Source organism: Bubalus bubalis, chromosome 15, assembly GCF_019923935.1.
Source record: "Bubalus bubalis isolate 160015118507 breed Murrah chromosome 15, NDDB_SH_1, whole genome shotgun sequence".
Taxonomy (NCBI): Eukaryota; Metazoa; Chordata; class Mammalia; order Artiodactyla; family Bovidae; genus Bubalus; species Bubalus bubalis.
This window is the reverse complement of record NC_059171.1, coordinates 21,805,385-21,832,053: the sequence shown is the minus strand read 5'-3', so window position 1 is coordinate 21,832,053 and position 26,669 is coordinate 21,805,385. Positions and strand designations below refer to the sequence as shown.

General features: G+C 38.8%; 1 protein-coding gene across 6 annotated transcripts in view; it reads right to left on the bottom strand.

The window, feature by feature from the left end:
- Positions 1-26,669, bottom strand: part of RIMS2 (regulating synaptic membrane exocytosis 2) — a 539,581-nt gene that overhangs the window by 11,162 nt on the left and 501,750 nt on the right. Inside the window, exon 1 of one of the 6 annotated variants that reach the window (XM_006053918.3) lies at positions 18,668-18,938. The exons of the other annotated variants lie outside the window; for them this stretch is intronic. Coding sequence (XP_006053980.1) covers positions 18,668-18,803 — 136 coding nt within the window. The 5' untranslated portion in view covers positions 18,804-18,938. Of the gene's footprint in view, positions 1-18,667; positions 18,939-26,669 lie in introns of those variants that run through there. 6 annotated transcript variants of the gene reach the window in all.

Below are 26,669 nucleotides of genomic sequence, written 5' to 3'. Positions count from 1 at the left end.
CACATCTCTTGGCAGTTTTCAGAGAGATTCTCATAGGGAATGAAAAACCCAGCATTCCCAAGTGAAAAAAGAGCTTTTGAGCTTTTGGTCATGGATAGTCATGTTCTTAGGGCTTCCCAGGTGGCTCAGTTGGTAAAGAATTCACAGAGACCCAGGTTTGATCCCTGGGTTGGGAAGATGCCCTGGGGAAGGAAATGGCTACCCACTCCAGTATTCTGGCCTGGAGAATCCCATGGACAGAGGAGCCTGGTGGGCTACAGTTCAAGGTGTCTCAAAAGAGCCAGACACAACCTAGTAACTAAAGTACAATCACCACCAAGTCATGTTCTTAAGGATCTTTAACAGTCTGACTAGGAGGTTTGCTTATGGAAGCCCAGTAGGAGGCCAAATAGGAAAGAAGCAGAGTCAAGACCACAGATGTGACAGACGTACAAACTGCCATCTGCAGAGGACAGAAGGAAGGAGCTCCTGCTCACAGAGAGGGTGGGATTTGAGATGGGCTTAAAATTTGGGCAGATTATGATCCAAGAAACAGCCCCAATTGTTAGAGACCTTACAGGTTAGAATGTGGAGCTGAGAGACTCAGCAGACTCAGCTAAAGCTGCAGCAACAGGGGGATGGCTCAAAATACTTATATTAATTCACTCCCTGTCAGGCCTCACTATTTATCCACATCGACCATACATATGATCAGTATTTTGGGAGATGGTAAACTCTTTTATTGCCTGGTATTAATAACTTCCTTTTAGATCAATAAATACTTGGTGATATTGCCAATGACTTGTGGAAATCCTTTCCATCAAACCTCTTGAAATATACGCTCACCATTTTGAAACACTGCTTTAAATTTCATCTGTTCTCTACTTCCAACTTTAATGTACATCAAAATGCTTTAATAAGTACATATAAAACATGTAATGACTGATCTCAGATCCACAGATCAGTAGATATGTAGAGTGATCTACAACTGAGGCTGATATTTTAGATAATTGATAGTTAAAACATGTTGTACTGATATGAACTATTCAGAGGAGATACATCACCGTCCATAGGTGAGGGAAAGCACATCCTTCCAGAGAAATGATTAGTTAATATGTGTACAAAATGATAAAATGTTAAAATTACTCATTTGCAACCTCCAATGGAATAATTCAAATAAGACATATCAATGGATGCTAATGCCATTAAATAAAAGAATATTAACATAAGCCAAAAAAATCATCCTACAAATTAGTTCTAATCACTACAGGAGAATACGTATTTTAACATGGGGAAACCTGGCTATTGCCATCTTAATCACGGGAGCCAACTTAGTAGCACTGATAGTGTGGCGATCACTGTAGCACCTATCAGGTTGATCTGGACAAAAATATACAACCTGTTTCTAATCAGGTCTTTGTAACAATCTTCTAAGTTTTCAGAAATAGGAGAGAATAACAAGATAAATGATACACACACACAAAACCAGGTAAACCCAGAACATGGGATTTTGTTCAAGAATCACTTAAAATCAATATCATGAAAACTAACAAGGTGGGAAAATTGTCCCAGATTTAAAAATATCACAGGATGTAACCATTAAATGCTATGAGTATACTTTGGTTTCTTAAAAAAAAAAAGAAACCTTAAAAGCAATATACTAAAAGGAATTTTAGGACAAGTAGGGGAAATCTGAATATGAATTGGATATTAGATAGGATAATAAAATTGTTAATTTTCCTAGGTAGATAATGGCATATATTATATAAAATTTCCTTATCATTAGGAGATACATGCTGAAGTATTTAGATCTCAAGTCTTACATTGTTTGCAACTTACTTTCAAACAGTATAGCAAAAAATATGCATATTCATAAAACAAAGAATGAAATGTTAACAACAACAACAAAAAGGATGGGGATGAAGAGTAGATCTTGACAGTCATACACTCAATATTTATGATTTTACTTGAGAGTGATTCTCAGAATGGCCACATTAAATTGAGTGAAGTTAAGTCAAAGACAAATATCATATCACTTATATGTGGAATCTAAAAAAATGGTACAAATGAACTTATTTACAAACAGAAATAGAGTCATTACCAAGGAGGAAGAGGGGGAGGGATAAGTTGGGAGACTGGGACTGACATATACACACTATTATATATAAAATAGATAATTAATAAGGACCTACTGTATAGCACAGGGAACTCTACTCAATACTCTGTAATGACCTATGACAGGGAAAAGAATCTAAAAAAGAGTGGATATATGTATAGTATATATAACTGATTCACTTTGCTATACAGCAGAAATCAACACAACTTAAATTAATCAAAAGAGTAGTAAAACTTTGTACAGGTATGAGGAATCATGAAAGGTGCTGAGCTGGTGTGAGGGAGTCCTGGCCCCTCTGTGGAAGCTGCACTATTCGCTTCCGGTGAAGAATGCCTGAATGAAAAATCACCACCAACTGAGACATACAACTTCAGTGACATCTGAAAATTCAGAATGAGGGTATGCACAGAAAACATGATTTCCTAAAGGCCTCAGAACACAGCCTTTGCAGTGTTAAAAATCTACTATTTTTCATTTAATGCCTGACTCATCACAGCAAAAGTAACTTGAAAACCTGCTATTATAGGGTAAAGAGAATTAGCCACCATTTGACAAAAAATAACAGTACAATAAGCATGTAATCCTCTTGTTTACAGATTGCTTTTAACGTGTCCTCTTTAGAATTTTCACAATCCCCATTTTACACATACAGTATCCCAGGGTCCCAGCTGTGACAAAATTCCCTGAAGCCATACAGAAAATAACCAACCGAACCAGAGTTTATACACAGTTTCCTGACTCCCAGTTCTCTGCTATTCCCTGATTTGTTGTCAGAATATAACTGATGAGTAGCCTGTAGCGCTGTTCAGGGAGAGGATACTGAGCTGTAATATATGGAAGGCCCTACTAGAAGCAACTTCCGGGATGGAAAGAGCAGAGCACAGTGAAGAGGTTGGGCCCCAGTACACAACTGCTTCTCTGAATCCCTTAGAATCCTTACATTATCATGTACCAGCTGGCTGACATGAAGCAAGCTAGTTTTTCTGTGACTCAGCTTTCTTAAACTTTACATGGCAATGATAATAATAATGCCTACCTCTAGAATTTGTGAGGGTTAAGAAAAATACATTTAAAATGCTTAGGATAGTGCCTGCTATTTAGAAAATCTTCAATTAATGATACTTAGTGGCCACAGGACTGGAAAAGGTCAGTTTTCATTCCAGTCCCAAAGAATGGCAATGCCAAATAATGCTCAAACTACCGCACAATTGCACTCATCTCACACACCAGTAAAGTAATGCTCAAAATTCTCCAAGCTAGGCTTCAGCAAAATGTGAACTGTGAACTTTCAGATGTTCAAGCTGGTTTTAGAAAAGGCAGAGGAACCAGAGATCAAATTGCCAACATCCGCTGGATCATCGAAAAAGCAAGAGAGTTCCAGAAAAACATCTATTTCTGCTTTATTGACTATGCCAAAGCCTTTGACTGTGTGGATCACAATAAACTGTGGAAAATTCTGAAAGAGATGGGAATACCAGAGCACCTGACCTGTCTCTTGAGAAACCTATATGAAGGTCAGGAAGCAACAGTTAGAACTGGACATGGAACAACAGACTGGTTCCAAATAGGAAAGGGAGTTCATCAAGGCTGTACATTGTCACCCTGCTTATTTAACTTCTATGCAGAGTACATCATGAGAAATGCTGGGCTGAAAGAAGCACAAGGTGAAATCAAGGCTGCCGGGAGAAATATCAATAATCTCAGATATGCAGATGACACCACCTTTATGGCAGAAAGTGAAGAGGAACTTAAAAAGCCTCCTGAAAGTGAAAGAGGAGAGTAAAAAAGTTGGCTTAAAGCTCAACATTCAGAAAACTAATAAGATCAGGGCATCTGGTCCCATCACTTCATGGGGAATAGATGGGGACAGAGGAAAGAGTATCAGACTTTATTTTTTTGGGCTCCAAAATCACTGCAGATGGTGATTGCAGCCATGAAATTAAAAGACACTTACTCCTTGGAAGGAAAGTTATGACCAACCTAGATAGCATATTAAAAGGAAGAGACATTACTTTGTCAACAAAGGTTCGTCTAGTCAAGGCTATGGTTTTTCCTGTGGTCATGTATGGATGTGAGAGTTGGACTATAAAGAAAGCTGAATGCCGAAGAATTGATGCTTTTGAACTGTGGTATTGGAGAAGACTCTTGAAAATCCCTTGGACTGCAAGGAGATCCAACCAGTCCATCCTAAATGAGATCAGTCCTGGGTATTCATTGGAAGGACTGATGTTGAAGCTGAAATTCCAATACTTTGGCCACCTGATGCGAAGAGCTGACTCATTTGAAAAGACCCTGATGCTGGGAAAGATTGGGGGCAGGAGAAGAAGGGGAGGACAGAGGATGAGATGGTTGGATGGCATCACCGACTCAATGGACATAGGTTTGGGTGGACTCCGGGAATTGGTGATGGACTGGGAGGCCTGGCATGCTGTGGTTCATGGGGTCGCAAAGAGTCGGACACGACTAAGTGACTGAACTGAATGATACTGTCATTAATACTGAGGCTTCCCTGGTGGCTCAGAGGGTAAAGAATCTGCCTGCAATGCAGGAAACCAGGTTTGATCCCTGGGTCGGGAAGATCCCCTGGAGTAGGGAGTGGCTACCCACTCCAGTATTCTTGACCGGAGAGTTCCATGGACAGAGGAGCTTGGCAGGCTACAGTCCATGGGATCACAAAGAGTTGGACACAACTGAGCAACTAACACTTTAACTTTTCATGAGTATATATATGGGCTTCTAGACAGGAAATTAGAAAACATGTTTTCCAGGCCAATCTCTACCACCGACTAGCTGGCTCTATGGTGTTCTCTGAGTTCTTATCCCCCTTCTGAGTCTCAGATTCCTCATTTATGAAAAAAAGAGGAGGGGGAGGGTGACAGATAATCTCTGATCTCTTAGCTCTGAAGTCTGAGTTTCTATCATTCATTTATGACCATGACCATGATTAACAGCATACACTGAAGAGAAGGCTACTCACTGTCGTTTGATGGAATCAAAGAATTCTAGGCATATGCTATGCATTTATAATAGCTTTTGAAAATATGTCTTCCAAATGTACTTTTATCTGATACATTCATAGACTTATTTTAAAAATAAATGTATTTTTCAATACTGCAAATCCTTTACAATACATTCACAACAGAAGTAATTTAACCTAAATACAATTCATTATGATGAATCACATTTAATGTTTCAAATGCTTTATCATGTTATTCAACCTAAAAATCTATATAACAGAGAATGTCTATATAAAGTATATTAGGCAGAATTCTAAGATGACTCCTGTGATTGAGCTACCTTACGTGGCAAAGGGATTTTGCAAATGTAAGTAAGGTTACTAGCCAGTTGACCTAAAGACAAGGAGCTTATCTCAGTGGGCCTAACATATCCACATGAACATTTTGAAAGCAGAGTGCCATCTCTGGCTGGTTCCAGAAGACTCAACCAGGGTGATTTGAAATACAAGAAGGATTCAGTGTACCTTTGTGTCTCGAAGATGGAGGGGACCATGTGGGAAGGACCTGAGAGTAGCCTTTAGCAATGCCTAGCTGAAAGGCAAAAAGAAAATGGAGACCTCAGGCCAACACCTGCAAGAGTCTGTTCTCTGCCAATACTCAGCCCAGCCAACACCCTAACATCAGCCATGTGATGTCCTGGGCAGGAACCCAGCCGGGCCAGACGTGTCCTACAGAACAGTGAACTAGCAAATGGGTACTGTTTTAAGCTGCTAAATTTGTAGTAGTTGTTAAGCAACAAAATGTAATTCTTTAGATCATTTTTTTAATGGGATATGTATAAAAATAACCTGTTGTGACCACAGGAGTAAACCAATGGAAATTATTTGTAAGAACTCAACAGCCATAATAAGGAAAAATATATATTTTAAAACATATGTAAAAATATGTACGAATGTGTACTTTGTCATGTCCGTCTCTTTGCAACCCCATGGACCGTAGCCCGCCTGACCCCTCTGTCCCTGGAATTCTCCAGGCAAGATACTGGAGTGGGTAGCCATTCCCTTCTCTAGGGGATCTTCCTGACCTTGGGATTGAACCCTGGTCTCCTGCATTGCAGGCAGATTCTTTGCCCTCTGAGCCACCAGGGAAGCCCCAGTATTAATAACATTATCCTCTGGAGAAGGGAATGGCTTCCCACTCCAGTATTCTTGCCTGGAGAATTCCAGGGACAGAGGGGCCTGGTGTTACAGTTCATTGGGTGGCAAAGAGTTGGACATGATTAAGCACGCATTTGTACGCATATATACATACATACACTGCACAACTATCATATACATATATATGATATGTGTGTGGGAGTTAAAAAGATGTTTAAAAATACTCAGGTAGAAAACTATAAAACTAAGGTCCAGATTATGTTGCTGTAGAGCTCTTAAACCATTCACTCTAGTGTTGGGTATTTTAAGACAGTGTATTTGGAGAAGGTACCTGCAGGTAAAAATCAAATTCTTGAAGTACAAAACATCAAAAGCAGAAAGCAACACAGGAGATGTCCCTGTTATTCTTCTTCATGTAGTCTGATGACTCAATTGCTTGGTACCCTCTGAATTCAAAGAAAACCACTTGATTAAATAAACAAACAAAGTTTCAGTTTTCCCTAATAATAGCTGAAAACCAGGAAACACTTTCTGGTGACTTGACAACAAAAATCAAAAAGTCCTTTCTGCTGCAGATTTTAAAACTCTCCCAAGCCCCAGAAGGAGGCTAACTGTCAAATGCCTAACAATCTCAGAGTGACTTTCCAAATCCTGTGTCCACAGAACCCATTCCTGCTTCCTCTTACCTGTAAAATCTCACCCCTTTTGGCAGACAGACTTATTTTAGAGTCAGGATTTTCCTGATGTTAATATGGAAAATGATTTATGGAAACAGGTTGAAGATAGATTGGTAGATCCTGAAAAATGGCTTTAATTTTTGGTTTTGACCACAAGAGTTAATAAGCCTATTTACATATTTTATTGAAATATTTTGCAAGTATAATTTAGAGAATCTATTTGCATTTCATCTAGAGATTTAAAAAATGCATTAAAACATGAGAATTTCTAAAATTACTGATTTATAGAATTTCAAAAGCTATTATAGGGATCCAGTGTATCTTTGTAATTTTATGTACTCCCTTTCTATAGCAATGAGCAAGTTGAGGTTCAGAGTAGCTACTTTCTCTTTAATAAAAGATTTTTATCTTTAAAAACCAGCAATGATTTCAAATTGCACTTTAGCTGTCTTTTATTAATAACTTCTCTAATTTCTCAAAATTTCAAGTTGCCTCCAGCACTCTGGCTGGCTACTGTTTAGTAACTTCACATTGGTAGATATATCAGGATGTGAAAGAGGTTGGCTTATTTACCCACTTTGCCCAGCAAGACCTCAATATATGGATATTCCTAAGTAGATTACTATATGGTGTATAAAAGCTTGTGCACTTATATTTATGTTTGTTAGGGCTTCTTACTATAATAAACATAATTCAAGTCTCTGAAAGTCTAAGCAAAATAGGGACAAATATCTGACAATTTCTTTTGGGCTAATCCAGGATTTGAATTAACAACTAAAATAAATAGAAATTAATAGAAATTAACCATTGATTTTCAAAATTGTTTCAGAGTTTAACACAAATTCATTCATTTCATCAGCTTTGTCACAACTATTATGAAAGTTAAATATTAATAGCTTTAATACAGTAAGCTACAAGTAGAGGTCACAGTTATGGTAGACATTAGGGCTGTTAAAATATATTCACATTTCTCCCACTTATGAAGTTCAGTGTGGTCATGTGACTTTCTTGGCCAATGAAATGTGAGCAAAACTGGCCCATGTAACTTTAGGGCCAACAGAAGCTTCAAATACAACAATGTGTGAAAAAATGTACACCACGATGAAGAGGGATTTATGTCAATTATGCAATGCTAGTTCAATTTTCAAAAATCAGTTAAGGTAATCCATCATATCAACAGGTTAGAATAAAAATCACATGATATCAATAGATGCTGAAAAAGGATTCAACAAAATCCAGCACCTATTCATCATAAAAACCTCTCAATAACTAGGAATAGCAGAGAGCTTCCTCAAATTGATAAGGAGTAGCTACAAAAAGCTTACAACTAACATCTTGCTTAATAGTGAGAAACTTGAGCTTTCATACTAAGATCAGATACAAAGGAAGAATTTTCCTTCTTACTACTCCTTTCGGCATCATACTGGGAGCTCTAGCTAATACCGTAAAAGAATAAAAGGAAATAAGAGGTATATAGATAGAGAAGGAAGAAATAAAACTGTTTTTGTTCACAGATGGCATGATTGTCTATGTAGAAAATCTGAAAAGAATGGACATAAAAACTCCTGGAACTAGTAAGTGACTGTAGCAAGGGTGCCACATACAAGCTTAATATTTAAGTCAACTGCTTTCCTATATGCCAGCAATGCACAAGTGGAATTTGAGATTAAAAATATAGTACCATTTACATTAGCATCCAAAAAATGGAATACTTAGGTATAATAGCTAACAAAATATGTACACGATCCATATGAGGAAAACTACAAAACGCTGATGGATAACATCAAAGAACAACTAAATAAATGGAGGGATATTTCATATTCCTGGATAGGAAGACGTAGTATTGTTGAAATGTCAGGTCTTCGCAACTCGATCGGCAGACTGAATGCAATCCCAATCAAAATCCTAGCAAGTTATTTTGAGATCCTGACAAACTGACTATAAAGTTTACATGGAGAGGCAAAAGACTCAAAGAATAAAGTTGGAGGACTGACACTATCCAACTTCAAGACTTACTATGGTGTTACAGTAATGGATCAATAGAACAGAATATACAGCCCCCAAATAGACCCACATAAATATAGTCAACTGATATTCGACAAAGGAGCAAAGGATTCGAAAACAATGGGACAGAGACAGTCTCTTGAACGATGCAGCCAGAAGTACAACTGGATGTCCACATGCAAAAAAACAAAACTAGACACATACCTTAAACCCTTTACAAAAATTAACTTAAAATGTATCACAAGCCTAAATGTAAAATGCGAAACTATAAATCTCCTAGAAGATAACATGGGAGAAAGCCTAGATGACTTTGGGTATGGTGATGACTTTTTAGATACAACAATAGCATGATCCATGAAATAAAGAATTGATAAGTTGGATTTCATTAAAATTAAAAAGTTTTGCCTTGCAAACCACTCTGCCAGGAGAATGAGAAGATAAGCCACAGGCTGAAAGAAATAGTTGCAAAAGACATATCTAATAATGGACTATTATCCAAAGTATAGAGAGAACTCTTAAAACACAACAATAAGAAAACATACAACCTGATTATAAGATGGGCCAAACAGCCTGACACCTCACCAAAGAAGACAGGGTACAGGTTATTATGGCAAATAATCATATGAAAACGTGTTCTAGATCATGTCATCAGGGAAATGCACATTAAAACAACAATGAGATACCAGGACACACCTATTGTGTGTGTGTTAATTGCTCAGTTGTGTCTGACTCTTTGCAATCCCTTGGACTGTAGCCTGCCAAGCTCCTCTGTCTATGGGATTTTCCAGGCATGAATGTTGGAGTGGGTACCCATTCCCTTCTTCAGAGGATCTTCCTGACCCAAGGATTGAACCTGGATCTCATGCATTGCAGGTGGGTTCTTTACCATCCGAGACACTAGGATTAGAATGGCCGGAATTTAGAATACTGACAACGCCAAATGCTGCTGAGGAAATGGAGCAACAGGAACTCTCATTCATTGCAAACTGGAACAGACACTTTGGAAGACAGTTTATGCTTTCTTACAAAACGAAGAGATGACCTCAGAGAATCAGAACACTCAGCTCCCACTTGTTAATATTGTTAATAATCATTAATCCTGATTTTAGCAAGAAATAAAACCAAGCCTATGACTCTTCTGCAGTAAGATCATTCTATTTTTTTCCCATAAAAGTGGAGGCTTACCACTTTGGTATTCCTAACACATTGAAGAAATGATAACTCTCACTCTTATTCTTTTGGGAGTTGTCATTTCTATGGTACCTTCTTGTTCCCACTATCTGATGTTGCTATTATGACAAATGAAATTTATTTAGAAAATTGCTCCCCTTGCTTTTTTTAGCTGACAGGTCTGTCCTTGGTCACACATCAGTCCACTGATATTTTTGTGCCTGTTTCTCTCTGAAGAATGGACATGAAATATCATCAACCTCGTCTTAACTCTCAAGTCAGCTATTTTGAGGCAGCATTTTGTGGTGAGAAGAGCATGCCATTTTAGAATCAGATGATATGTGTTCAAGTTTTTATTTGATCATATGCAAACTTGAGATCAGATTTAGCCTATGTCACAGAATAAATGAAATGCAGTGGTATTTAATGAATAGTGATAAATAAGGATTGGATACTGTAATCTATGTGAAAGTGTTTTGAAAACTGTAAAATGTTATACAAATCCTTCTTTGAAAAATGACTGGAATAATGTGAAATTATCCTAAACTTAAAGGGAGAAAACTATATATAAGTAAGTGGAGTCCTGCCATAGGAAGGAGAGCCTGCTGGCCAAACTGGATTTAGGGGTTGCTTTCTGGACAGGGGAGCCTGGTGGGCTGCCGTCTATGGGGTCACACAGAGTCGGACACGACTGAAGTGACTTAGCAGTAGCAGTTCTTCATGCAAACCCACTGTTTTCAAATGATACCAAGGCAGTTGCCATTAAGTTGAGAACAAAAGAAGTGGGCAGGGCACAGAGGCTGGAAACTATAACAGGATCTTGAGGCTAAAATCTTTGTCCAATGAGGTGTTTGGTTAGAGTCACTTACACTTGAAACTGTCTGGAATCAAACAGCCTTCTGAATTTCTGAAGGATCTGTATAGAAAAAAATAATTACCAGTCCATTTATAATACAAAAGGTAACTACTTTTTTTCCTAATCTGTACTAGAGACAAGTGGGCTATACGTTCTCTCTAATGCAAACCTTTGTGGCCATAAAGAATAAAGGACAAAGAAACACTTTCTGAAAACAGAAACCAGGGTCCCAGATATGTAAACCAAGAAATGTATTCTACTCTCAATCTTGACCATTCCCTCCAAATGGGATTTGAAAATTCCTGTGGATGACTGATTGCTTTGTGTTTCTTATTCTCTCCTTTAGAAATGAAAATGTTTACTTTGGCTATCCTGTTGCTACCATTTAAACAGGATGTACTGGAGGCAGATAATACATCTTACAGTTTACAGGTCACTATAACATGAAACGGAGAAGGCAATGGCACCCCACTCCAGTACTCTTGCCTGGAAAATCCCATGGACGGAGGAGCCTGGTGGGCTGCAGTCCATGGGGTCGCTGAGGGTCGGACACGACTGAGCGACTTCCCTTTCACTTTTCACTTTCACGCATTGGAGAAGGAAATGGCACCCCACTCCAGTGTTCTTGCCTGGAGAATCCCAAGGACGGGGGAGCCTGGTGGGCTTCCGTCTATGGGGTCACACAGAGTCGGACCCGACTGAAGTGACTTAGCAGCAGCAGCAGTATAACATGAAAAGCCATATGTGTTTATGAGGGAGAGGACTATACATCACTCAAAGATCCTAGACTTCAACCTGCAGGTAAGTGGATTACAGTTTAAGGTTGTCTTTCTTAGAGATTATCTATGTTCTATATGTAAAATTAGAATGTCCACAGATATCTGGTGGCTCACTCTGCTGGAAAAGTTAAAAGCCATACACTTCACCTTAGGTTTCTTCCATAGATTTCTTTTAGCATTCCTGTCTGTTTATCTTATTGAACAAAGAGGAAAATTACCAAATAACAAGCTAGTATTTTAAAAAATTAAAAATAGGTAATTAGGCTGAGCTTAATAGTTTTTGTCCCCCACTGGTAATCATATCATTAGGTGGATATTTGTTAGTGTTTTGGGCTCACCAGCATTTGAACCTTCTTCCTGTGTCTGAGAAACAACACATCCTTTAACTGTATAAGCTAATACTTTCACCTGTCATTTTCTCAACCTGCCTGTCAACGAGGACATGAGCAAATGGCCAAGGTTCTGCTGATCAGATATCATTGCTCCAGACTTACTGAATTTTGAGAGGAAGAACCAAAAAACTTAGTTTTACCAAATCACTGGGCTACTATAGGGCTTTGGAAGGTAGGGGAGCTAAACTGTAGGTAAGAACCAGATTGTGAAAGATTTTGAATGTCAGGCTAAAGGTTTTATTTAGTAGGAGATAGGAATCTACTAAAGTTTTTGTAGAAGGAGGAATGCAAGATTAAGATGATGTTTAAGAAAATTGATCTGGGAACAATGAAGTTAGATTTGAGTGGGGAGATCAAGAAATGGAAGAGAGCAGGTTGGGAGATTCACATGATTTCAAAGATGGACCAATACAGTCCTAAACTATCAAGGTAACAATGAAAATGGGAAGAAAGAAAAGACTGAGGAAAGCTGAGAAGGCAGCATTTCCTTTGTAGAAGGTGCCAACTGGGGGCACACAGTTAAGCTACACGTGGTCAATGTTGGCTCAATTATTGTTTAAATTTTTTCACTTAGGCACCAACATTTTAAAATGTAAAGGATTTAAGTAAACTGTCAGATTTATAGCTTCTCTTCGGGAAAAGAGAAGAATAAATTGCCAACCCTGGGCTGATATTCAACTTGGCATCAATTAGCTAGAACTGAATATTCACCATTCGTTTTGGATGGATACGCTTTCTCCAGCTTTTCAGAGTCCCTGCATTTTCCCTTTTGTATAGTATCTGGCCTACTTCACTGATGTATGTTACCTTCCTGGCCTTTGACTTATAGGAATAATAAGAGAACAAGTGGTCACTGAAATAGCTAAAATAAATGTCCCTTTCATTTTAGTCTAATTAGGCATAATCTAAACCTTAATGATTCTTCAAAACTAGAACTGATATTATCATTTTTGTGTTAGCTTTTTCAACTGGTCAAATAGTATTATACATACTATATATATATATATATATATATATATGTCACCTTGATATATATATATATATGTGTGTGTGTGTGTGTGTATGTATATAGCATTAGGTAAATCCCTTCCTCCCCAAATAAACATCACTGCCATATCTGATAGATTATTCAGAATGATCTTCTCTGATCAATAATATGGACCTATGAAGACCAGCAGAGAGCACTTGACCTTCGTTCTTGGCAGCATTGGGAAGCTGCCACTACGACTTTCTCGTGGGTTTCTTTTATAAGTCATTACACACACCATGTCTCAATAGGGAAGCTTGTCCCCATTTTCTAGCTTTGAATTTAGTGAACCTGCTCAAGGATCATAGCAAATTGAGGTTTAACTTCACTTTTGTATTAAATTTAAATTACTTTAAGGGTATTATTTGGACACTTGGCAGTGACAGATTTTTAATTTTTGATTAAAATGCAATATTTGATAAGCATTTTGAGGGAACTGTTCTTTGATTTACCTTTTTAAATTCCAAAGTCTTTTGCCTCACTTTAGTCCATGGGGTCACAAAGAGTCAGACACAACTTAGTGTGACCTTAGTCAGACACAACTCAGTAACAATAAGCCAAAACATAAATCTAATATAAAAACTGTGCTATTGTTGAATATGCTGTGGACTCATGTAAGAAGTGATTTACTATATAGAACCAATCACAATCTAGGGGATATTATATGTATAGTATCCTCTAAGAAAAGATATGTATTAGGACTAGTACTGTCTATTCGTGTCCTGTCCCCAACACTGGCATTGTGAAAATACACAAAAGCTATGAACAGTGAATTTTAATAAGTCTAGATCACACATCATAATTTTAAAACAGTGTAAATATAGTGGCTAGCAGTCAGTTACACTGATATTCAGCTTGAAAAGAATGGTAGAACTATATACTGTTGTTATTAATAGTGGAATACCTACAGTGCTAGACATGATGTTTGTATTTAGGAGGATTATATTTAAGTGTATGAATAATTTTTTGTTCCAATGGAGCTTGAGTAAAGTGCTAAGCTCCATTTTAATCAAATGGGACTGCTTATTAAGAATTAGGTACCCAGGGAACTATATTCAACATCCTGTGATTAAACCATAATAGAAAAGAATATTAAAGAGAATGTATATATGTATAACTGAATCACTTTGCTGTACAGCAGAAATTAACACAACACTGTAAATCAACTATACTTTAATAAAAAATAAAATTAAAAAATAAATATATCACTTAAGGATTAGAATAAGATAATGTCTTTTACTGATTGTACAGCCTCTTTAAGAGTGGAGGATAATTAAACAGGTCTTCTGAATACAGTCTATTTAGTTCCTTTTATATTAATTCCTCATAGCTTCACTGTCACATGCAAAGACACTTTCCTCAGTTCTTCTGGTGATTTTTAAACTATTCTTATTTCTTAGATGGTTTTCCTGTAACTTAACTTTCAAAACAGTGGCATGTAAAAGAAATTTAATAAATTTATTTATTCTGTTAAATAGTATTAAGTTGATAGGATCTCTCCTTCTGTAGGATTGCCAAGTCAAATTTTAAACAAAGAAGGAAGAAGGCCACAAAATCAAGCAAATCGAATTCGTCACATACTATATGTATGTAAACAAGTAACCCTAAGATATCTTGAAAAGCCAGATCTAAAAATATTAGGATATACGCCATTTCCCTACATTACATGACCATAACCATTGCCCCTGGATCTATGGGTGGGAGACTTGCTTCTCCTACACGGATTGGTAACCATTTCAATGGTTTCTTCTTTCTCAAAATTATTATAATGTTTAAAAATTCTACAAACAGTAACATCCTATATTGGAGTGGTAGACTCAATGTTGGGGCCAAGGGGCTTACATAATGATGCTAATACTTAACTCAGAGAGTTCAATGATAAATAAACATAATTTAGAAATAGTTAAATAACAAGTAGATGCTATTATCATTACTTTTATTTAAAATAAAACTATTCAGAGATTTGGAGAATAGTTATCTGGAGTATATCCAGGGACAAAGAAGCAAAAAAAAAAAAAAAAAAAGGAAAAAGGAAAGCATACAAAAAAAATTGTTACAAAGACCAGTCGACAATCTTATTTTATTTTGCTTATACTAATGACCCTTTCCTCCTCACTCAAGTCAACCCTATTGAGATTTATAATCTGTGGCCAAGTTCCTTAACTATTCAGTCTCAGTTTTCACATGTATAAATTGATAATAATAATAAGTTCCTTGAAGAATTATCATGAAATCAAAGGAATGAGGCAAAGGAGAAGGTGCTCAATGAATGGTAACCACCATAATTGTTGTGCTTGATTTTCAAAATATAGCACGTTGCAAGGAAATGCAGTAAAATAATGAAGAGCAATACACAGAATAGTTGGGATTATAAACTTCAGAGCCAGATTATGGGTTTTGATCCCAGCTCCACTTACCGGCTGTGGACTCTGGGCAAACTGCTCTCAAAGGTATGTAAGAGGCACTGAGAGCTATCACTGATGTCTGAACCCTTGTTTAACCCTCATTTCTCAGGATACCCTTTCTGTGAGTCCTCAGTTAGGCTTTCTTATCATCTTCTTATTGCACTCTGTATTTCACCTTCCTAGGCCCTGTCACGGTTTTAATTACATAGCTATTTCCTATTAATATCTCTCTCCACTAGACTGAGTTCTAAGAAGATAGGAAGCATATTCAGCTAATTAGGGACTACCACAGTGACTAACACATCTCAGAGCCTCAGGAAATATTTCTGAATGAATGAATGAGTAAATAGAATATAGTCTCTCACTAAACGTCTCAGCACTTCTTATGTAAAATAATAATGCCTGGATGTGCTGTCCAAGAGAGAAATGAGAATATGGAATTGGAAGGCAGAGTACATTTGAGATCAGTTAGCTGTTGCACTATTTTTGAAAAGACCAAAAAAAAAAAAAAAAAAAAAAGAGAGACCAGCTTTAAAATCAGACTGACTACTGAACTGATCAACTGAAAGAAGTGAAAATGTTAGTCATTCAGTCATATCTGACTCTTTGTGATCCCAAGGACTGTAGCCCGCCAGGCTCCTCTGCCCATGGAATTCTCCAGGTAATAATACAAGAGTGGGTAGCCATTCCCTTCTCCAGGGGATCTTTCCAACCCAGGGATGATTACTTTGGTTAAATCACACTGGCTGGCAGACCACTGCTCTCTTTTGAAAATCATCTGTTGTGATGGATTTTCTTTATAAATTAGTATGGTTTCACAGTTATGACTATAATAACTTGGTCCTGAGTAAGCTTATAAGAGTATGTTATCCACATGAATTATATGTGTCCTGTGGGGGTGTCTCAAGTGAAAAAAATTACAGAGAAGCACCACTCCAGGCCAGTGATTTCTAACTTTTATAACTCTTCAGGGCATATTGAAAAACCCTCAACAATCTCAGCACTTTCAAGGGTGGTAGGAGTATAGCAGAATCAAAGAAGAAAGTTAGGATTTCTTCTCTTGGCGGTAAAATGACTATAACCCAGTGGAAAGACCTCTAATTTATGGGGAGTGCCTCCTCTCTGGTTACTTGTACAGAACTATATGTTTCATTTTAAAAATGTTGGCTTCCTTATGGAACATTTTGTCTTGGCAACTCAAGAAACCATATTATAGGACAGAAATCTGTTCCAATTTCCCATGTGTAGATGTAGGAATTTCCTTTGGGATTAGTCTCCAAGAGTCAAGGTTAAGTCAATGTACTTAAAATTTAGAAAAATTTTCATTTACATAAGTTTATTTTTTGTCTCAAAATGGCTATTAGGATGGTATTTTGTTAATCCAATAATTGTAGCTACCACTTAAGAAAGAATGATGATAGCTTACCTGAAACAAAGCCAAGACTGAAGACTTGGTGTAAAAATTCAAATTGAGAAATGAGTTTATAACAATGTGTCTTATTTAAATATGTATCTCTACATACACCTAGATTTGAGTTCTAGTTTCAACACTTACTAGGTATGTGATTGTGGCCAAGTGTATGCAAATAATAAACTCGTATAGCTTAGTTTGGGTAAACAGGTTGTGTGATTGACTGGGTTTATATGCTGACTATTACCTTCTATCTGGGTGACCTTTGGCAAGTTCTTAATCTCTCTGCCTAGGTTTCCTCATTTGTTAACTGGGGATTATAAAAGCTCTGTCTCATAAGACTGCTGTGGGCCTAAAAGAGTACGTGAATGTCAGGTTTCTAGAATAGTGCCTGGCTAATAACAAATACTGAAAGTTTTAGCTACAATTATGATCATTCCTTTTACCCAATTTGATTTTCTAATTTCTTGACTTGTTTATATCTCCTGAAATGTTAATCATTTAATAACAGAAAACAAGTAAAACATAAATGTATAAGAACAGTAAAAGATTAGTATGAAAATTAAAAGTTACATTTATATAGAGACGTAGTACCATACCATTAAACCTGTATTAATCTAATGAAAACTGATACTGCAACAATAAGCTAGAAGAAACCTAGACAGCAATAACTAGCAAGTTATTCTGAAAAACAATTTTCAGATGTATTTTTAATCAGCCATTTTCCACCTCCTGTCCTCCACTGGGAAAAATGGAAAAAAATTATTTCTACCTGTTCTCAGAGCAGGTAATTTCCTTCAAATCAGGGCTCACTGCAGATTTACAAATAAGAAGTCATTGATTGTCACAGAATAAAAGCAAAGTAAATCCTAAAATAGAGGTAATATGATGATGATAACAGATCTACCCTGGTATATGTGCAAAGATGAACAGTTTACAACTAGCTTATCAATAAATTGATAAACGGCATTTCAAATGTTGGGGCACTATTATTTAGCAGCCAATTCTTACTTTGATTTACAAATTATGTTTCTAGTATTAGTTGTTAAATCTTATAGGAAAGTTTTTCACAAAGAAAACCTATGTTGTGTTATTGAAAACTTTATGAAGGACTTCACGTCACTTGGTGAAAAGTTTAAAAGTTGAGTCCCCTTCAGCTGTCTTTCTCATTATCTCAATTAAAATGGCATCACTCAAACACCAGAGATTGACAACCAATGGTCAGAGTATTGTGCCTGCCAACAAAGTTCAAGTGCCCACAGCACAGACCAGCCTTTTGTACTGTCAACCTTTGACCGGTCCATTGTATTACCCCCTCTCCTCATTCGGATCGTGTTTCAAAGCTCTGCTACTGCTTTTCCCTTTACTTTTTGATTATTTCTGTCCTTGAAATCAAATGCTAATACCAAGACGGCGGGAGGAAACGGAAACAAGACCAAGTGGGGTGCACCCAGTAGCGCCACCTTGCCACCCACCCCATCCTCATCCAACTCTCATGCACTGTTGAAGTCAACTTCATTAGGAAAACCAAGTCAGCGCCTGTGGAGCTCTCCAAACCACCAATCAACAGAACTCCTCGGCCAGCCGGCGCTCTGGGGGTCTCTGGCCCCAGTCACAGACCCGAGAGGAGAGGGTAGGAACACTGCTACTTGGAGTTCTCCAAACCCTGCCAACCCTCCAACCACCGACTTCTCGAGACGGGAGATGTACAGGCTGAAACCCCAACTACAGCCTCACCTTCTTCCTCCAGGGAGTTCATACAGGGAAAGTAGCCGGCCAGTGCCTCGAAGGAGGCGGAGAGGCTGCTCCGGCTCTGCGAGCGCTGCATGGAGCGCCCCGCGGCGCCGGCGCCCCCTAAGCCCTGCCGGCCCATCTTGGACGAAGACCCGCTCTTCCCGCGGTACAAGATACGAGGCGTCTTGGCGGCTGGGGCGCGGCGACCGCAGCGCTTCGAGGGCCGCGATGGTGCCGCGGGACCCCAGGGAACTGACCCCTGCCTCCCTGACCTGGTCCGGACCAGACGTGGCTTTCTTGGCTTCCGGGGGCCTCCACTTTTTGGGGGGGCGGGGGGGCGGGTAAAAGGAAGGGATCCAGGCAGTGGCGAGCGGGGACGCGGTTCCTCGATGGGAAAGTCCGAGGTCTCGCCAGGAGGGAGCTGAGGTTCCCGGAGGCTGTGGCTGCGAGTCAGTCTTGGCGCCCTCCCCTCTCCGGGAGATGCTGCTGATGCTGAGGTCCCCGCCAATCAGCAGCCGGAGGGGGAGGCGGCGGCGGCGGCTGCAGCACCTCGGAGGGCTGGAGGCTTGGAGCGCGCACCTCAGGTTCAGGACAACTGCGACCTCCTGTAGCTCCAGCTGTTTCCGCTTCTCTCCCCCCTCCCCGCCCCCAACCGCGTGATGAACGCCAGAGAAGGGTCGTTAATTAGAGACAATAGGTTAGGCATCGCAGATGGGTATTATCTCAAATTTTTGGTAGTCACTTGCCCTCTCCTCGGTCTCACTTAAAATTTATTAACGCTCCTCAAGCATAGACAGGGAATACTGAAATTTTCTCCAAATCATAAAACAAAGGCTCCCCAATTTTCAACAGGTTCCATAAAAGCCTACAATTAGCTTTCTCCTTTATCTTCTTTATTAAAAAGATAAAAAGTCAACAGAAGGTAAAAAAGGTTTAAAAAAAAAAATCAAAAGCCTGAAAAAGCATCAACACAAAAAAATGGACTGTGATGTTTACCAATTTTGCTTTAATTTTAAGAATTTTTAATGCTTTTCCCCCCCAAATTAATGTGTTACCTATTGTTGCTAAGAATGAAAATGAGCACTGTTAGGCTTTCAAAGGTAACATCCTCTTAACATAAACCTGGAAGCAACACAGACATACAGAACACAACAGTTTGTAAGTGAAATAACATCCCATTCTGCAAATCGCAGATCTCTATTCCAGAACATAGAGCAACCGTAATTCCATTTTGCTGCTGCTGCTGTTAAGTCACTTCAGTTGTGGCTGACTCTGTGCAACCCCACAGACAGCAGCCCACCAGGCTCCCCTTTCCCCGGGATTCTCCAGGCAAGAATACTGGAGTGGGTTGCCATTTCCTTCTCCAAAGCATGAAAGGAAAAAGTGAAAGTGAAGTCACTCAACTGTAGAAGGCAAAAGACTGTCCTCCTTTTTGTAACCTTAGACAAGCCCCTTGACCTCTCAGTTTCCCCATGTAGGCAGGTGGGAAGTCAGGGAACAATGGTGATTCCAGACCTAACCGTGTCACAGCTTGATTGCTGGCTGTGTGTTTTAGGGGATTTCAAAAGTGTTTGTAAAATGTAAATTATGCAATCTAAAATGGTTCTTTCATACCATAAGTATTTCCTGATTACTACATATGTACAAGTTCTTTGCTTGATATACTGGGAAAGACAAGTAAAGTCACTCAGTCATGTCCGACTCTTTGCGACCCCATGGGCTGTAGCCTACCAGGCTCCTCTGTCCATGGGATTTTCCAAGCAATAGTCCTGGAGTGGATTGCCATTTCCTTCTCCAGGGGATCTTCCCAACCCAGGGATCGAACCCGGGTCTCCCACATTGTAGACAGGTGCTTTACAGTCTGAGTCGCCAGGTAAATACAAACACTCATTCAATTAATAGTAATTGAGCTCCTAGTGTATGTCAGGTACCTTTGTAAATACTGAGGGCATATGGTGATCCAAGCAGATAGAAATCCTTGCTCTCATAGAGCTTATAATCACATAGGGGGGAAAAAGACACACACACACAAATCAGTAAATTATATAGTGTTTAAGGGGGGGGGATAAGTGAAAATAGCAAAAAATAAGGGGTATAGGACAGCAATTCAAACAATAGTTGTCAGGGTGGATATCATTGACAAAGTGACATCTGAATAGAGGTATAAAGAAGCTGAGAAAGTAAGCCATTTGTATATGCGAGGGAGAGGGTTAGTTTGAGGCAAAGAGCCTCCAGGACAAGCTCCCTAAGATGTAATGTCCTCATGTGTCCACAGAATAGCAAAGAGGCCAGGGTGGCTGGAGTGGAGTGAGTAGGAAGGAATGGAGGTCAGAGAGATGAGACAGAGAAGGGACAGATTACACAGGGGTATGCAAACAACTTTGGCTATAGCACATCACAATTTAGACAGTACAAAACAATGCACTCACATAATAACCCTCTCAAATCTTTCTAAAAATTAGGAAGCTTCCAGGACAACTAAGAGTGCTATCACATAACAACTTTTTGTTGCTTAGACTTAGGATCGGGCTTCCCTGGTGGCTCAGATGGTAAAGAACCCACCTGCAATGCAGGAGACCTGGGTCGATCCCTGGGTTGGGAAGATCCCCTGGAGGAGGGCATGGCAACCCACTCCAGCATTCTTGCCTGGAGATTCCCCGTGGACAGAAGAGCCCAGTGAGCTACAGTCCATAGGGTCACAGAGTCAGACACGACTGAGCAACTAAGCACAGCATGCAGACTTAGGATCATCCAGGTTTCTTGCTTCTGTTTTTCTGATAGACTTTTTTTGTCCTTCCTGCTACTCTCTTAGTTCAATTTCCTATTCATTATTCACCTTCCTAAAATACCAGTGTTTCAACAGAACATTGATAGAACTAGGAACTCTGAGTATTTTCTCACACCATATTGCTTTTATTCAGAGATAGAAATGTTTTTAATAAATGAAATTTTCATTAGAAGAATAAAGAGAGTCATAGCATTTTGAAAACTGAAAGGACTATTGGAAGTCATCTAATGCGTTTTTAAAACTGTGGGTCACCAATTTTTGGTGAATAACAAAAATAACTTACTATTAGAATGAGCCCCATTCTAAAAAATAAAATTAGAGCGCAGTAACTAATACAATGCAGTTTTTGTAACAACAGCAGTATTAGGTCATGAATATGTGTGCATTTCTGTGTGTTTGTGTGTTTACATGTGTTTACTAAGTTGTCATCAAGAGAAATGTTTCAAGGAAGAGGGACTAAGTAGGAAAATCCTAGGAAAATAAATTGGCCAAGGGTGGAAAAGCTTTATTTTGGTATCCAGGACATCATAATGAGAGTTGAAAGTCATTTAGGAAGGGGGTTATCTTGGGTTCCTACCAGTGACACCATAGTGATAGGAAATCTAAGACCTGGATCGGTGGTCATGCCACAGTTGCTTGGGTCCTGCCTTCTCTACATTAATAACCTGGCCTTATGCTCCAAATGCTGAAGCTGAAGCTCCAATATTTAGGCCACCTGATGCAAAGAGCTGACTCATTGGAAAAGACCCTGATGCTAGGAAAGATAGAAAGTAGGAGGAGAAGGGGACCACAGAGGAAGAGATGGCTGGATGGAATCACCAACTTGATGCACATGAGTCTGAGGAAACTCCAGAAGATAATGAAGGATAGGAAAGCCTGGTGTAACAGTCCATGGGGTTGCAAAGAGTCAGACAGGACTGAGCGACTGAACAACGAATGGGCCAAGAAGAGTTTAGTTTGGAATAGCCCAGATGCATCTGTTTCTTCATGAGCATCACTTCTCTCGTGCAGATTCAGAACAAAGTTGTCCTGGGAAGCTTTTTGATAATTTTTCCTATAGTTGGGATTTGAGAGATATAAGTAAGTCATAGAAGAATGACACAAGGAGAAACAGGAAGTATAAAGTAAAAAGAAGGAAAGCACCTTATTTCAGGGAAGGAAGCATCAAGGAGAAAGAAGACCATCTGCACTCAAGTATCAGAGAGAGACAATAATGGCCAGGGACCTCTAGTCTTGAATGATAACATGTGGAATATATGGAACTTATTGAGAACATTCACAATTCCTCTTTTCTGGTCCTATGCTTCAATGTTTTCGTATATAATAAATACATAAATAATATTTCTGGTTTCTATGTTTTTAAAAGTTGATTTACTATTCCTTATTCCATTCCAATAATATGTACTACCAACATACCAAAGAAATTTAAAATTTACATAAAAAGTTAACTATTGATAAAAGATTGGAAATGTCATTTCCTCCATACCAGAAAGGACATTCAAATGGCTTTGGATGTAGTTTTCAAATGATGGGCTACTATAGTGTTTCATTATGCCACGGAGGCCGCAGGCGCCCTCTCGAATAGCGGAAGGTGCCCCACCTTAGACACCTTCTCGAGTGGGTCTTAGAAGCCCAGGCAAATAAATGGTCGCAGAGGACATCCACGCTCTAGATGGACACTCAGCTAGAAGTTAAAGGGAAGAATGACATGGGGAGACCAAGCGTTGGTGAGCAAGGCCCATAGCTTTATTTTCAACAGGGGCTTTTATACCCTAAGCTACACATAGAGGACAATAGGGGATGCAAAGTCAGCAGTCTTTGATGCTTATCAAAAACCAGGGTTTCTTTCCTGCAGATTTATCGTATACAAATGGTTTAGGTGATTTACATCATCTTCTGGCCAGAGGCCTATTAACATTTTATGACTCTTGACAAGGACTTATCAACAAAGACTTATTTTTTCTAAGAGTAATTATTTTAAGGTTTGGCGCCATCCTCCGAAGATAAGATTACGTTTCTATAGGGTGGATGTGTAATGGGTTTACAAAGGAAAGAATTTACTACCTTAAGGGTCTAAAGTTACTAACACCAGGCCACTACTTATTTTTTCTACATACCAACTATATTAATTAATGCACATTCAAGGATACAATTCAGGGGATGTGAAAACTTGGCAACAAACATTGGCTCATCAATGAAATCTTTTACTAGTTTTATTCTGACAGCTTCTAATTCTCTGAGAGGCTCTAAGCTATTTGAATATCTTAAGCTTCCCGTGCCTCTGGAGGCTGGGAGACTGTAAACAATCGTATGCATAGCTGTAGGTGTCCGGGTAAACTTGTCAGGCGAGTTAGAGAGCCATCTGAGGGGTTTGGATTTAAACACTCCTAATTGCCCAGGAACTTTATTAATTGGAGCTGTAAGTTAACTCTTTGACAGAGAGAGCGAGATGGTGGTGGGGGACAGCCCCCAGTAAAGTCAGAGGTGAGAGCACAAAGCAATAAAGTAGGCAGACTCTGGTTTTTTGGGGGGTAGATGCTCGAGAATATCCGGGGGCACTCCCGAGGCTCGATCCCGCCTTTGCGTATGCCGAGCCCCCTTCCTCATGACCTTTGTCACGAGTGGAATGTCTCTCGCCGGCTCCCGGCAATTATGTAAACTAAACCTAATTTCAGAATCATTATAATCTTGGAGAAGGCAATGGCACCCCACTCCAGTACTCTTGCTTGGGAAATCCTATGGACAGAGGAGCCTGGTAGGCTGCAGTCCATGGGGTCACTAAGAATCGGATATGACTGAGCGACTTCCCTTTCCCTTTTCACTTTCATGCATTGGAGAAGGAAATGGCAACCCACTCCAGTGTTCTTGCCTGGAGAATCCCAGGGACGGGGGAGCCTGGTGGGCTGCCGTCTATGCAGTCACACAGAGTCAGACACAACTGAAGTGACAGCATACTTATAACTTTCTTACTCATCCAAAGATAATCAGAGAAAAAGTGAGTCACAAATTTATATACTAATCACTTTCTAAAAGCAAATTCTGGCCTTGAAAAAAATACCACCAATATATATGAAAATTATATTTTTGAAGAAAAGATATATAGATTGATATAGCTTGCATGTGATATCATAACATTCTATTTGATGAATATGAAACATCACACCAATTATGCCACTTAATTCTTACATTAATCCTGAGTGTCATTATTTCTTTAAAGATGAGTTAATGCTCAATAATATTGAGGTTCAATGCCCTATATACTATATCACAGGTGTCTCACATATACATAAATACAGATGAAACATATGAAACAGAGATGATAGATACAAAATGAGCTATGTAGTAAATTATTTGGTTCAAAATAAATACTGAAAAAATATATTTAAAGCTATAATGTTTCTTCTAACAATATAATAATATTAAATCCATATTTGCTCTTTTAATCAAAACATATTAATATCACATAGCCATATCAACTCTGAATATTCACTGAAAGAACTGTTGCTGAAATGGGAGCTCCAATACTTTGGTTACCTGATGCAAAGAACCAACTCAATGGAAAAGACCCCGCTGCTCGGAAAGACTGAAGGCAAAAAAAAGGGCAGCAGAGAATGAGATGGTTGTATAGTATCACCAACTCAATGGACATGAATTTGAGCAAACTCCAGGAGATAGTGGAGGACAGAGGACCCTGGTGTGCTACATTGCATGGGGTTGCAAAGAGTTGGACACCACTTAGCTACGAAGACAACAAAAACAACATATGTATTTCCACTCAATTCTAACAGGACCAGAAAGTTACATGTCATTTATTTTATATATTTATTATTGTATACATTTATTATATGTATCATTTTTTATAATAGTTTCTCCAAAAAAAAAATCACCAAAATTTTAAAGAGTGTTAAATTAGCTTATTCCTGAAATAGAAGCTTGGTCACTGAAGTGAATGCATAAAGAGGTTATTATGTGAAGTAGTTACATAGTGTCTAGACCAAGGATTAGTTCAACTGGGAACACAGTTGTGCCGTTGGCAGCCTTGCTCTTTTCTATGCTAGAAATGATGTAGGCAATGATGATGAGAATGCAAACTACTAATAAAGGATAGGAAAGAGGAAGTAAGTCATTCTGGAAAGTAGGGGGAAAAACAAGTACTAAGGCCCAGAAATGCATATGCTAAAAAGACACAGAAATAGAATTCTTATTGTTACTTCATCACTATTTGGTGTATTCAGTCATCCCAGAAATCGCTGGTTGTTAAAAGAGATAGGAATTACTCAGAATAGGTACAAAGCCACATTGCAGACTAAACTAACCTTTTTATTCTTGATAACACCTTTGCTCTTGATAATATAGAAATTCATCTCTACCTCAGTCTTCACAATAGATTTCAATTACCTTTGCCATGCTGGACCATTCCTCTCTATGACCGCAAATAATCCTATACTAAATAGGAATATTTGTGGATATATTTTGGTTTGTTTTACTCAAAACTAACTCTCAAAATATTTGCAAACACTGTGACTGACAAGGGATTAATCTCCAAAATATACAAACAGCTCATGCACTTCCAGTATCAAGAAAACAAACAATCCAATAAAAAAAAATAGGCAGAAGATCTAAGTAATAGGTAAGAAGATCTAAGACATTTCTCCAAACAAGACATACAGATGGCCAAAAAGCACATGAAAAGATATTCAACATCATTAAGTATTAGAGAAATGCAAATCAGAACTACAGTGAGGTATCACCTCATACCGGGCAGAATGCTGTTGCTGCTGCTGCTGCTGCTTAGTAGCTTCAGTTGTGCCTGACTCTGTGCGACCCTATGGACAGCAGCCCACAAGGCCCCTCTGTCCACGGGATTCTCTAGGCAAGAATACTGGAGTGGCTTGCCATTTCCTTCTCCAACCAGTCAGAATGGCCATCATCAAAAAGTCTACAAACAACAAATACCGGAGAGGGTGTGGAGAGAAGGGAACCTAATGACACTATTGAAGAGAAAGCAAATCAGTGCAGCCACTATGGAGAATAATATAGAGGTTCCTTAAAAAACTAACATGTGAACCATCAATCCTACTCTTGGGCATGTATTTGGAGAAAACCATAATTCAAAAAGATACGTGTATCTAAGTGTCCACTGAAGCACTGTTTACAAGAACCAAGACATGGAAACAACCTGAATGTCCATTGACGGGGAATGGGTAGTAGTATATA